General features: G+C 43.5%; 1 protein-coding gene across 1 annotated transcript; it reads right to left on the reverse strand.

Annotated features, from left to right (window-relative positions):
- Positions 1–214: 214 nt before the first annotated feature.
- Positions 215–11,328, reverse strand: tmem240a (transmembrane protein 240a). The gene is made up of 4 exons (XM_071916719.2): positions 11,272–11,328; positions 10,762–10,868; positions 6,800–7,008; positions 215–379 (listed from the first exon to the last, which is right to left on the reverse strand). The coding sequence occupies exons 1-4, from the start codon at positions 11,326–11,328 to the stop codon at positions 225–227; spliced, it is 528 nt and encodes a 175-aa protein (XP_071772820.1). The 3' UTR covers positions 215–224.
- Positions 11,329–14,631: the final 3,303 nt, after the last annotated feature.

Genomic DNA, 14,631 nt, shown 5'->3' on the forward strand with positions numbered 1-14,631 from the left:
GGGGGGTTGTTGTAAGAAAATCCCGCCATTTGGTAGGGGTGGGGGGGTTTAAGGGGGGGGCCACGTTATGAACAAGTGGGAGGGCAGTTTTCCAGGGTCTCTGAGGCAGCAGTTGGCCATGGGGGGGGGGGGGGGGTGTTTAGAGAGGGGAGGAGAAGGGGTTTGGATGGGGGGGGGGGGGGAATGTAGTGTTGGTTTTTTGTTGTTGGTTTTTTTTTTTAGAGTCAGAGGTGGCGGGGACTGGGGTGGCCGTTGTGGTAGAGCTTCTGCTTGATGTGGACCATGTTGCCGCTGGAGTCCTCCAGCTGTCGGAGCTGGGCCCGGCGACGGAGGTCTCGAAGGTTGCAGAACTGGGGCAGCCACGACCAGGAGGGGGTATCTGAGGGGGGGGGAACAAGAAGCAACAGAGGGGTAAGAGGGGGCAATATCAGGGTCAGGACGATATATCAGTTGGGTGATGTATCGAGCTGTAAATATCTGATATCAGCCAATCAGTGTCGTCCGCCTCTGATATGATGGATATGATGCAGTTTGATTGATTACATATTTACTGTAAAATTGATCAATACTACATTGTCTGTCTATGGGAAGCCCTTAACCTGAATAGATACAAATGAGACAGTTTGATCAGATTCCACACAAGTAGTCTGGGTTTCAAGGGAGTTTTAGTGTCCCATGATGGTCTAAAAATGCTGTTTCAAAGGCTTTTCCACCCTGATGAGAATAAAATTCTGGAGGAAACACTGAATACATTTTTGGCATTTTATGGCATGGAAATGGTCAAATTCAAAGATATTGAATAGCAGCACAAAATATTGTCTATCAGCAGCTTCAATCCAGAAATATCGGTATCAGTCGGCCTTCAAAAACTCATTGGTCAAACCCTGGTGAATATTATAAACTAGATCAGGCATCATCAGTGCAGGGACTCAGACTTGGAGGCCGGACTGCTTTATTCTCATGCATCTCAAATTCAGCACCTAACAATCATTTGAAATAGTTTCTGCCCAATATTTTGCCTGTTACTTTCAAACGATGCGGCAGTTGAGCCAAAAAATGACCCACCGGTGAAATCCATGCATGAGGTCTGCGGCGTAAAGGTGACTTATGAGCTCCACAGAGACCTCAACCCTGGGGAAAGCCGGTCTATATCTTTAACATGTCGTCCAGCCGCCAGCTTAATCATAGTTTTAACAACTTTTAATTCCGGGAAGTAGGGGTGAGCGTTTTTACAGTGAGGGCAGAATGACAGAAACCGGATAAAAGATTGGAGCGTTGAAATATTGAATGAGAAAAGGAAAATGGCATCAATCTCTTCAAGTGCGTGGTGTGCCCTTGATTCTCCACACTTGTGTTTGGGACATTGCACATATGCCATCGATGCCGGTGTCATGGCTATATTTCTCTACCACAAAAGGTTTTCACAATGGACACCGACCAAATCCCCATTTTATAGAGTGCAATAAGCAACGCCGCTCACTTGCCAAGCGCACCATTCTGTCTTCGACCAATCAACCACCGTCTCTGTGTGTGTGTTTGTTCCGAGCGTCACGGTATAAGAGGCCGACCCGCCGCAAATCGGTGACTGGACTGAAATGAACTGGGATTTCATGAATGCGAGGTGGAGGAATGGCGGAGCATGGATTTGTGCTTGTCAGGCTATAAGCTGGAGCCGGCGAGGCGGAGCGAGGTCCGCTGAGACCGGAGAGAAAGAGAGAGAGAGAGGGGAGAGCCCCAGACAGCAAACCCAGTAGCAAATGGCCCTGCTGGAGGATGGGGGGGGGGGGGGGGGGTGAGTTATTTATAGCCGTGAATGGGTGTGCAATCCACAAGGACTGTTCTGAAGGGTATCCAAAGGAAAAGAGGCAACCAAGACAGGTTTCTCTCATTTGAATAAAAGGATGGAGAGAGATGGAGATGGAAGTCTGGAGAAAAATCAAAATGATAATGCAATGCGGAAAAATTGGAAGGGGGGTGTGGGGGATGTGAAGACACAATTGTAAAAGCTCTTTTGAAGGGAAGGGAAGGGCGGGGAAGGGGGGGGGGTAAATGGTGAATGCCAAGTCATCATTTTTCTTTTTTGTTTTGTTTTATATTGTTTTTTCTATTTCTCTTTTCCCCAGGTGTCTTTGCAAAAGACACTCCGGCGCAAGGGTGAATAAATCAGATATTCATGTCAAATCAACCATAAGGGGAGGAGGGGAAGGGGGGGAGGGGGGGGGGAGGATGCAGAAGGATGCATTGTAAAGGAAATGGCCAGGAGTAGATTCAATAACTGAACAGGGCGGGGGAGAGGGAGGAGCTATAGATGGAATTAGGAAGGAAGGGAAAAAAAAAAAAGGCAATGGGAATCAATGCGCATCTCCATGCAATGTGTGTGTGTGTGTTTCTCCCTCACTCGCTATTCCAGCTGCTCTCTCTCATTCTATTTATAGCTCTGGAGGAGAGAGCTAGTGTGTGTGTGTAGGTGGGGGTGGGGATGTGACAGTATCTCCACCCTACCCCCCCACCTCCTCCTCCTTCACCCCCCCTCCTCCCCACTCTGTCAGCCTCACCTTCACTCCTCATCTCGGGGAGGCTAAACGAGTCTGACCTAGCATCAACGTCACGGCCGGCCGACACACATACACACACACGCACACACACACACACCAGCGGAGTGGGGCATTCCCCTCCCAGTACAAAAAGAAGAAGCCTATATCCCCCCACTCTATAACTGGTGCTAATGAATATGGATGTTCCCTCTCTGGGTGGTTTTTATGTTGATGTATTGTTGCACAGTGTGCTAATGCGCTGGAGAAAACCCCATCGCCTCGCTCGCTGCTGCAAAATGAGTTTTTCCACACCTATGTGCAAAGCATGGACCTGAATCTACCAGCATCAGCTCACACACTGACCAAATGAAGAGGCATTTACCATCTTAAAACCCCAAATTTGTGCATTTTCCCTTCATTCCATGTGTTTCCATGGTTTGATTTCTACTGATTTAGTGAAGAATGAATCCTTCTATTCTTTGATACCATGCCCTTTCTGCCTGTGGAGCTTTTTCCATGGCGGGCCAAAATATATCCAGGTCACACATCACCTAGTTTAGCATTATTCTTAAAGCGGAGGATCCAGGCCACCTCCACAACACAGGCCCGTTCTGACATTGAGTGCCGTACAGCAGCGAGCTGACGCCGACGGAATACTCAACAAGGGTTTGACCAATATGGGGTTTATGAAGGCCGATACTGATGCCGATATTTCTGCCGCTATTTTGCGCTGATATTCAATACCATTTTCATGCGGAAAAAAAGCCAAAAAAGTATTCAGTGTTTCCCCTCAGAATTGTATTCTTGTCAGGGTGGAAAAGCCTCTGAAACAGCATTTGGACCACCATGGACACTAAAACTCTCCATTGAAACCCAGGATAATAATCAAACTGCATCATATCCATCATATCAGATGTGGATAACACTGACTGGCTTATATCTGATATGTATCACCAAACTGATATATTGGTCTAATTCTAGATTCAACATGTATACATACATATTATACATATTATACATACATGTATACATATTCTGATATGACAGAAGAAGGTGAGTGGACAAAGAAGGTCTTCTGACACTTTCACATAGACAATATCGGCTAACTGTAAACCACTTGTTCTGTTTTATTAAATCAGCCAGATTTTTCTTTCATTAAAGCAACATCCATCCTTCATCCGTCTTTTTGAGACAAGAGGAGACGGCGGAAGGAATGAAACCGATATTTCAGCAGTGACAGGAGACAGGAAATTAAGCGGCAGCGCTATTACATGAAGTGGGATTTAAACACATGGTACAGTATCATGTTATTAAAACGGGCGGCTAGAACTGCACATATCTAAATGTGCACATTCTGTACCTACAGTGTGTTATCTGCCTCTGTAAAGTCAATACATTGACAAGGTGTTTATTTTTATCTACACACATGTACACTTTCTGTACATATCTATGGCTTCTGTAGACCTATTAATGTGAATGCAACGCACATTTTGCACATCATGTGTATGTGCTGGAAATGAACATATCTGTTTTCTTCATATATCCTTCTCATTGTTATATACTGATATTTTTGTATTTGTTCCACTTATTTCTGGTATATTTTCATATGGTACATATTCTACAGTCTTTCTTTGCCTCAGTAAGTTTTAGTGCTGTTATTTTGCTCACCCTCATCATGCTGTAGCAGATCAGAGTTTTAGTTACACAAACATTTCTGGGAGGCAGAGCTGCTGAAATAGGCTAATATCGGTTGAGTTAAAGTCACATTGAAATGGCATTTTGAGAGCATCTTGCTTCCTTAATGTGATGTATTTCCTGTTGAAACATGATATTGCGGCGAGACATAACATGGGGAGGGAAAGTGTAAACCAATGGGATATCAGTCAGGGAGAGAAAGGCAGCTTTATTTGATGGAAGAGGCGGAGGGGCGGGATTGTTCAAAAATCAGTAATGGTATTTGTTGGAATTTTTATTTACGCCTACTGGTACACAATGAGGTAGTCACTAAAGATACACTGTTTTCCAAAATTTTTTAATTTAAACCTCAATGGGTGGAACCAAAGAACCACAGTTTTTCTGACTAATAAGGCCTAACATTAGACCGTAAAACCCAGTAAAAAGGCCCAGTAAAAAGGTAAGGGGTAAGAGAGGAGGAAGCTAATATTATGAAACCTAGTGCTCTGCTACTAACTGAAAAAAATGCAATCTAGCTGTACAAAGACTAACTAGGTTAGCTAGTTAGCCTAGCTGACCTTCCAAGTTCAAACCGGTTCAAACTAGCCAACTAGCCTATAGTTATCTAGGTAAGCTAGTTAGCTAGCCGCTGACCTTCCAACATCATAAATGCCATAGTTATGAATGAAAGAAAACAAAAAATCATTGACGTTTATTTTTGTAATATTTTGACCAGTTCCTTCTTTTCCGTTCAAGTTTGCCACTTGGCTAACTTGCACTCTGAATTTTTTTTTTATCCATTGAGGTTTAACTCAATCAACAAGATTAGCCTATTTCTGCCTCCATGTTTGTAGAACTAAAACTCCAATCTGTAACACACTAATCCTTACTTTTTCTCATTCTTTTTATTCATACATTTCTACTTAACATGTTTTGGTGAGGTAATTGTCAGTTGCATATGTTTGCATATGGCCTCCATTAGCTCTATTCTCTCTTAATATTCTGTTTTTCTTTGCTATATCCTTTTACAGTTTTGCTGCTGCAACGACCCAATTCCCCCACAGAGATCATTAAAGTTTTATCTTGTCTTAGCATAATGTTGATACTGAGCTTTGGTGTTGTATCAGTTGTGGCTTGAAATACAGGCTAGTATGTCACAAAACATTTAATATTATTTGATCCAGTCTGCTGACAGACTCACAAATGTCAGTTCCACTATCAGACTCAACGCTACAATTTCACTTCTATTTTTTAGATTCAATATAATCACAGTTCTCAAAAAGTAGATTTTTCTTGTGCAATTTTTTTAATCAATTTCCCATAATTAAAGAGTTGAATATGTTAAGAACACAATTATTACAATTTGTGATAGCTGCTGCTTATAAAAATTACACTTTATGATTGTTCCTTCTGTTTGCTGAAAACAAAAGCAAAAAGGATTATCAGTGAAATAATGCTCACGGTATTTAAGGCTCTCCAGACAGCACTTCATATTGTGTTTTATCTGGACTAATACCTATGAATCATCACACAGTTGGAAGGTTTTTGGCTGCGATTTTCCTAGAGGTCGCAGTAAACTGAGGGAAAAAAAATCAGGCGAGAAGAGCCAGAAATGGGCCAAGCAATGGGGGGAAGGTCATTTACCAGAGTTCCACCAACTGCTGCGTTAACCTGGCAAGCGCTAATACAGGCAGATACATGCTTACTGAGTGGATTATTAGGACTTCTATTTAAAATACACATATAAAAATTTCTGCATCAAAGCTTTCTGCTAAAAAGACATTTCAATATACAATCTGATACTGGGGAATCTGAAAATAGGGCAGTGTTCTTCAGCTACATTGAGAAGGACTGTATCTCCAAGCAGTCACAATCAGTTTTAGCTGTACAGTTTAGTGCTTGGTGATAAACAGATCATGTTCACATATTCATTTAACATTTTATAAAGCCTTAATCTATTTTACGCTTAACGTTATAACACAGAATTACACAGCATTTGTTTGCGACCACACATTGTGATTGGCTGAGATGCGTTTCGCGAGTGATTATAACCGAATGTACACACTTGTACCTTGTAAGTATGTATCACACCGCCTGGTTTACATTTAATTTATTCACTCTGTTCCATGTAAGCAAGGATGTTTATTGCATAGAAATGGGAACTAATTTTTTTATTGCCAGTAGGCCAAAATACAATTATTAAATGAACACTCAAAGCTTGTATCTTGGTTTAATGTTTGATACTATTGTAAAAATGTTATATATAAAACCATAAGATACTCAAGAGGGCGTTACTGGCCAATAACCACAATATAGCACTCCCCTCTCATATGTTATTGCTTAAACAACACCTTTCATTCTATTCTAGCAGTTCTTTTAAGTCACATTTCAACTGTTTCTTCATGTTTATTGAATAGGAACCACATGTGGTAAAACATAAACTTAAAGTCCGAGGCTTTAGCAGAGATACAGCTAGGCATCGTCTCCAGGTAGGTGACTGGAAAACGACAGGTAGCACTAGAACGAACGGAGAGAGATTTGTGGTAAATGTGCTGCTGACGTCTTGTGTTCACGTGTGTCTGCCGGCTTACCGTAGTATCGGCTGGCCCTCCAGGCCCGGACGGCGCAGTGTAGCACTCCATCCAGCCACAGCAGCAGCCAGCTGATGCAGAAGCCCAGCAGAAGCCCCAGCATCAGGTCCATCTCCTGCTTGGTCACGCTGTCGCTCACAAAGTAGTTCTCCGACGAGTCCACCAAGGAATGGTCGCCGTCGTACGGGATCACATAGTGGACATGATGTCTAGGGGGGAAACCGGACAGGGGAGGGCGAGCGGAGGGTTAGATGTATATATGAAAAAGTCTAGATCAATTTACTCCACCTGGACAAGCCCCTCAATTTACTCTTGAACTTACACTTTCGGTGCAAAACACTGCATACCTATTGTGGAAAGGCAACGGTACAAATGTGCATTGCTTAGATATATTAAAAACACAAGTAAACATAGCTTAAAACAGGGGTTCTCAAACATTTTCATGTAATGGATCCTCTAAAAACACACATTAGGGCCATGGAGCCTCATTGGATAAGATTTAGTCCCAGGATTTTAGATGTTGATTTACTATTGAATTGCAGAACTGTCTGGGGAGATAATTGTGGTGAGAGTGAAACCCATGATGAGAATAGTCATTCATACACATCCTCTAATTGGGATAATTTCTAGACAATCCTAAATTCTAGTGAAATTCAACTATTCCTCATTTTGTTGGAAAGCCCCTGAAACCCCTTCAAGCACCCCTGGGTGTCCCTGGACCCCACTTTCAGAACACTGGTCTAAAGGCAGGAAGCAGGCTTGTGACTGGAACGTCACCAGTTTGAATCCAACTATATCTTGTACACTAAATAAAAGTTTACAAAGATAAATACATGATCTAAAATGTACCAAGTGTGTAAGTATAGGTCTCAAGTTATCTAATAACTATAATAATATTACTGGGTACAGTGAATTTTACTTTAATATCAGCAATTATTTTGTCAAAGGAGGCTTCTGTTAGTCGAATGTGATATCTAATTTTGGAATGAAACTCCTAATTTAGAACCAAAGACATGTACGGACTAAATATGCAATGTAATTTGAATAATTGTTCCATTAATCCACAGGGTGCATGACTGCTACCAACTAGGTGTTCAGATCACACATAAATAGAGGAATTTAGGCAAAAAATAGTGAAATATTAAGTCGATGTTAGTAGATTTTTACCAAAACAAAGTCTTACATGGGAATTTATTTTTGTAGTAAACCACTGATCAACAATCATCCAGCTACTAACATTCATCATGCCACATTATTCAACACTGACTACATTCCACCAAGCGACCTCTGTCTTGTTAAAGAGACACCACCAGTTGATATGAAGCTAGTATCACAGCACAACACACTGGAAGTTTATAGAAGAAAGTGGTGGAAGTGTATATATAGCTGTAAAGTGACACACTTTGGCACATTACAGTGTAAGACAGGTGAAGGCATGCTGTTGGCTTATGTTCAATCCCCGTCACTGGAGAGGGCTGATAATAGCATTTGACTGATATGGGTTTTGAAGGCCAGTAGCAATAGTTTTTGGATTAGAGCTACTGATAGCCAATACTTTGTGCTGATATTCAACATCAAATTTGACCATTTTCTTTTTGATTTTGATATACTTCATTCATCCCGCTATGGGAATTCTCTTTTTGTCCTCTGGTTGGGGTGCAGGTAGGCATTATACTAATAATCTGTGACATTTTCATATAAATAAATGCCTGTTTTGCTACTCTCTGATTGCTGTAACACAACAGTGATCCAACCTATATCCAGTTCATGAAAGCTTTTACATTTGCTGTTCTAAACAACCGGTGTCTGGTAGCTCTTTCCTGAGAAAAATCCTCTGCTGTACAGGAAGTGATTTCTGGGTTGTTTGGAATAAATAGAAGAAGAAGAACTGGGTAGTTCGCATGAGCAGTGATAGCCACCATGGCTGAACAGACAAAGAAAAGAAAAACTCAAACTGCATCAACAGAAAAGGAAAAGTCACAGGACCGCCCACACTGTCTGATGGACAGGTGATCTCTGGGAAGTGCAGTGCAGAAAGTATTAGTTTTTAAATTAAAATGTTCCCCAAGAATTGTATTCTTGTCAGAGTGGAAAAGCCTCTGAAACATTTAGACCATCATGCAACACTAAAACTCCCCATTGAAACCCAGGTTAATATTAAGAATCGCATACTTGTATGGAATACATGAGCAAACCAGTATATCATTCTATTCCCAGCTGGTAAGCATATAGGGGTTCCATGCCTTTGCTCAGGGGCACGTTAGCAGTAGGCTACTGGGCGCTGCCTGCACTAAGGACCAACCCACTGACAACTGTGCGGTCTTCTCTACCCACCTGCAACCCTACAACACAGCCACACATACAATCCACACCTAGTTTTCCTCTCAGAGAAGCTACAACACCCAAATCCAAGCACACAGACTACCAGATGAAATGACAGTGGCTTTCTCCTCAAGTGTGATTAGGCGTCACGACACCTCCACACCACACGGACAGAAGGAAGGGCCAGGCGTAGCGGAGCCCGAGCTCAGGTGCTTTATGCTGTTTATGTAGAAACAGATGACTGACTCTCATTCAGGAGCCTTTCCAGGTCAGTGAAAGACAATGTGTGGCCACAGCAGCCTGAAAACAGACGGCTTGGGCAGAGGTTTGGCCACGGAGATTGTCCAGTTCCAGTATTTGAACAATCCCTATGCATCCACAGGTACTTGTAGGGGGGGAAATGAAATAAGTTATAATATTCCAAGTTATGCATCATCTCATCCCAAATCTTCTTCTCTGAAAATGCCGTTGCTTGAGAACTGTCTTGATTTGTCTATATCCCACCATGGGCTAAACCCTTAATGTGGGAGACAGGCCTTTTCCAGAGCCTGGGTCCGATTATTCCTCCATGTCAAGTGTAATCTACCAGCACCTGATGATGACCCATTTCTGGATCTACAGCCTCTTAAAAACACTGTGGAGCCGGCCTCTTAATGCTGCTAATGAACAGCCAGGATACCCCCCCCCCCCCACTGCAGTATGAACACTATAGGTTTTACTGTGCGTCTGTTCAACTTATGCACTGATGAATAGTGACGAATCCCTGCCTAAAGTTACTCATCTGATCTGATGGCTCAGAGCACAACTAGGTTGCCTACATGGGCCATTCAGGCTCTAATATCATAGGGGAGTGTAGGTGTGGATCTAAATCCTAGTCCAACACTGTTGCCATAGCCTTGGGAAAGAGCAGAAAACACCCATCAGACCAGCAGAGGCCCACTTTGTGCTCATCCACACTTTTGCACATACAGCCTAATCCTACTTAGATCCCTGTTGCTGATGGAAATGCATGACAGCACTGATGAATTCTGGTTGAAAATGTTAATGAAGGTCTTGCTGCTGTTCCCCCCTCCTCTTAAACCTGGTAGAAGCTACAAGCTGCCATAGAGGAATACGAGCTGTCATTGTGAGAGCAAACAGCAGGCAGCCTGGTCAGCAGCCCATACTGTCACCCCACAGCAGTCCTTAAGCCACGGCCACTTCACTCCCATAGTCATATGTTCACAATTGGCTCGGCAGGCTCATATTGCCATTGACAACATGCAGGCCTGTGGAAAACGCAAAACGCACTTGATGCTCAGATTGTTTTTGAACGGCCCTATATTGCTCATAATTCATTACCTATTTATGGCTCCAACACACCTTCGTATGCAGCAAAACCGAAACCCCAGTAGCCCCGAAAAACACCGACACGATGTGTAAACGAGCTAAACGTTCTAAGCAGACAACACGAATAAAATCACGGAGGACAAGCGTTATCCGGTATTTGAGAAGACGGAGAGGCTTATATCAGCGCGGCTTTGCGAGGCTTCACCGCCAGAAATCTTCTAGGCCTCTTCAGCAATTAAGAATTGACGGGCAAAATAACACACAACACCACGTCCACCCCGAATATTGTATGAGAGGATGATGGCATTTACCTTCCACAGTTGCAGTGACAGACGCGGTCTTCCCCTCGTAGATGCGGTAAGATGTAGTTGTGAAAGCGATCCAGTAGTGCGTTCATGTCCATTAAACAGGCTATCGCCTGCAAAGAACCATTCCAGTCAGCTGGGACATGTCAGGCAATAGGCTAGGCTACTCCTACAGACAGCAAATGCTCTTTATTATAACGAGAAATAACAATTATCATAACAATAATGAAGAAAAGAAAATAGCCTTGGCAAATCCTCCCGATTCTAAGGGGGGAAACTCTTGCATCGAAACGGACTTAGATTATTTATTTATGACAGCAGGTAATTATAGGTAGGCTAACCTACTTCCACATGTCACTGATAGGCCTGCTGCAAGGTAGTTCCCCACAAAAAAACAGATGTGTTGTAGGATTTATGGCACGTTTGTAAGAATTTCTTTAAACATTGGCCTCAATTTAGTAAATGAGGATACAAAGAAAAACCCCGGTAGGGCTGAGGTGGATGATGATGTCTTACCATTACAACTGAAGCACCAAGAATCATAAAAATCATGGTGGTTGTGATCATATGCATCAAAACTTCCAAACTGGCCGCCGTCCTGGTGCCCGGTTCTACCCGCGGCGGTGGAGACGCTCCGGCTGGGCTCTGGGCGCTCTGTCCCGGCAGGAGCCGCTCATGGAGCCGCCGCACCGCTCCTGGCTCCCCGTCCCTTTCAAACTGCCCGGTCTCCCTCCGTCTCCGTCTCCGTCTTCGTCTCCCGTCTCCGTCCCCCCCACCCCTACACACGGCAACGCGGCTCTCTCAGCCCCTCACTGCGTCCTCTCCATCCAAAAAAAAATCTCCGCCGGTCGGATGCTGCCGCTGCCGCCCGCCCGCCGCCGCCGCTGCTGCTGGGTCCAACCGCGGTCCGGCTGCTGAGGAGGGGGTCCTATCCTGATTACTAATGCAAAGGTGATCTTTCCCCCTCTCCGGTGCGTTAAAAAAAATAAAGAAAACGAGTGGGTCCTAGCGGTGTCCCTCAGTAACCTACCCCCCTTTTCCAAGTTATTCCTGGGCTTAATTCTAAGAGTCAGCGGTGGATTCTGTCCTCCATCGACGCAAACCAAGCCAGTGTCTCTCGCCTGGATGTCTTCAAAGAGCTGCGCCAACTCCTCGCGCGGCCCCGGCCTTTCTCGGAAGGGTTGATAACATCGACATGAGGTCCAGATAGCTCCGGTCGGGATCTAGACCCACCCTGCACCCCCAGCCCGGTCGGGATCCGGCAACGGCAGCTGCATCAACGCCCGGAGCCAGACACGCATGATTTTCCCATCCTATGTGTCTTCTAGCGGCTATGTACACGAGCACCCACTCCCACCTCTTGTGCGTGTGCGCGTGTGCGTGAGTGTGCATGCGTGTGTGTGTGTGTGTGTGTGTGTGTGTGTGTGTAGTGGGCGGTAGCCTATAAGAAGGGGGGAACTGCAAACTGAATTTGCCTTTATGGCATATAGAGGCTTATTGCTGGTGGAAGCCTGCAGGTGCAGTGGAGCAGATTTGGAAGAATATAGGCGAGCACTCTCCATGATGATTTAACCCTAACCACCCCCACCCCCACCCCATTACCCCCCTCACACACACACACACACACACACACACACACTCCATCCTACTCTCTCTCTCTCTCTCTCTCTGTCTCTCTCTCTCTTCAGTTTCTGATGCTGCACCATTCCTGCCAGGCTGGTTGTTCCTGGTCCTACCATCCTGCCGGTTTAATGTCCAAAGTGCTCAATGAGTCTCGGGTCAAAAGGCTACAACCAACCATCTATTACCCAGAGACAGAGGCGTCAGTTCACTAAACACTGAGCTATAGCAAAGTCCCTGCATTTAATATCATTTGCCAGCAAAATTTCAAAATGTTCTTATATAAATAGACTACATTTCTGGGGACAAAGTGGAGCAATGACTGATGACTGACAAGATATTATTTGGTTAATGTGATAAGTTATTATAAGTAGCTCATCAACTGTCAGCTTAGAGGGAACTTTGATCCTGAATGCGCCCTGATGTGATTTTTTTATGATCTTTGCTCTACATTATAAAGATAAAAACTACAAGATCAAATTTAGGCAAAAGTATGACAAATTCCTTATCCATACATACATTACTAATGTTTTACTAACTAACCCTATTGCTTCATATTATTTCTGTTCAGACCAAACTGAGAGCTATATCCTCTAAATGTAAAACACAACCTGAGGAGAAATGTCAAGGCGGAATCTAGGCTAACAGATCCCCAAATGTGTCAAGCACTCCCGCAAGTGCTTCTTCATGTGGCCCTACTAACCAGTAATCAACAACAGCGTTAAAAACAATAGGGTTATTGCAGATTGTTTCACGTCGGTCTGCGTAATTGTCTCCAGGCACGGATCTAGTTTCAGCACCCTGAACAGCGACCACACAGCGGTCTAATGTCTGGCCTACATTTTACACAGCAGGCAGTGAAGGGCTTCTTCTCTCTCCCAAAGTGGAATGAAGTTGCTGAATTAAGGCATAAACAGACTATTTACCAAAATGGAAATATGGAAACAGAATACAGCTGATCTTGTGGTCTTCTGTACAACATGCACTTATTGTGGTACAGACTAGATTTGAAAATATCTACTGTTCCAGACAGCCAAATGCAAGACTATTCTGTCACATTGGTAGAGATCAGTTTTTTCACTGCTCACATCATTTCCGAGTGCTAAAATTAATGTATTGTCTGCAAATAAGCAATCCAATGTTTGTTGAACAACAGAGGCTAGACTTAAACTGTTAGATCAGTGGGCGAAAATGATAGTCCAGTATTCACCGTTAGAGGGATCTCACATTCCTCCATGTGTGAAAAACGCATACAACAAGTTTGCTTTGATATCCAACATAGAGGCCTATACACGTTTTCTTTTATTGGATATTAGTATAAGGGGTAGTAGGGCAGTGGTTCTCAACGTGGGGTCTGGGGACCACCAGGGGTCCTTGAGGGGGTTCCAGGGGGTCCCCAGCAAATTGATGAATTGTTAAACTTCACCATTATTTAATTTACAAGAAGTTAACACAATTAGAGAATGTAGAAGAATGACTGTTTTGATCATAGTTCCACTGTTATCTATCTACCTACAATACAGATAGTCATGGAATTCTAGACAACATCATATCTAACAATAAAAATATACTCAGATTTGGGTCTGTGAGAGAAAATCTCATCAAATGGGGGTCCGTGGCTCTAATGTGGACTAAATAAGGGGTCCTTAATATGAAAAAGGTTGAGAATCACTGCACTAGGGGCTAGAGAGACTGTCTCATAACCAAAAGGTTGCAGGTTTGATCCACACATCAGCCATCGTTTGTTCATTAATTTTAAGCTGCATGCTCTGAATAAAAGCGTCAAATGTAAATGTAAATGTAGTATTGGGGAAATTCTTTGGTACGATGTCCTGTTTTAGCCTGGTGTCTTACACCTACAGAGTGATGATTTGATATGCATGCACTTGCACTCTTGCACACCCACTGACACACACACACACACAGAAATGCATACATACATATACATATACCCCTATTACATCCTGATATATACATAAACATACACATATATTGTATATTGCATATTGCGTATTGCGTATACTGCATTTGTAATGAAAGACAATTGTCCTGGGCTGCCTGGTTTGCTCATGTGAATGGGGCTGATTGCACAAATGCATGCATATAGCCTACAGGCCATTTAAATCTGTTCACATACAAGCACATCACTCACTGAGGTCTATCCTAAGCCATATGCCAACTTCCTTCTGCAGATGTATGCAGATTGTGTGGCTCACGTTTCTTAAAAGCCAGCCCACCAACTGGGCTAGTACTGTT

Source organism: Centroberyx gerrardi, chromosome 14 (genome assembly GCF_048128805.1).
Source record: "Centroberyx gerrardi isolate f3 chromosome 14, fCenGer3.hap1.cur.20231027, whole genome shotgun sequence".
NCBI lineage: Eukaryota > Metazoa > Chordata > Actinopteri > Beryciformes > Berycidae > Centroberyx > Centroberyx gerrardi.

What these genes read in the sequence shown, in the direction of transcription:
- tmem240a (XM_071916719.2), bottom strand. Translation starts at nt 11,328, where the DNA reads ATGCATATGATCACAACCACCATGATTTTTATGATTCTTGGTGCTTCA. An exon ending in TGTCACTGCAACTGTGGAAG is followed by an intron (nt 7,009 to 10,761) that starts GTAAATGCCATC and finishes TTTCCCCCCTAG; the next exon opens with ACATCATGTCCACTATGTGA. An exon ending in GAGGGCCAGCCGATACTACG is followed by an intron (nt 380 to 6,799) that starts GTAAGCCGGCAG and finishes CCCCCCCCTCAG; the next exon opens with ATACCCCCTCCTGGTCGTGG.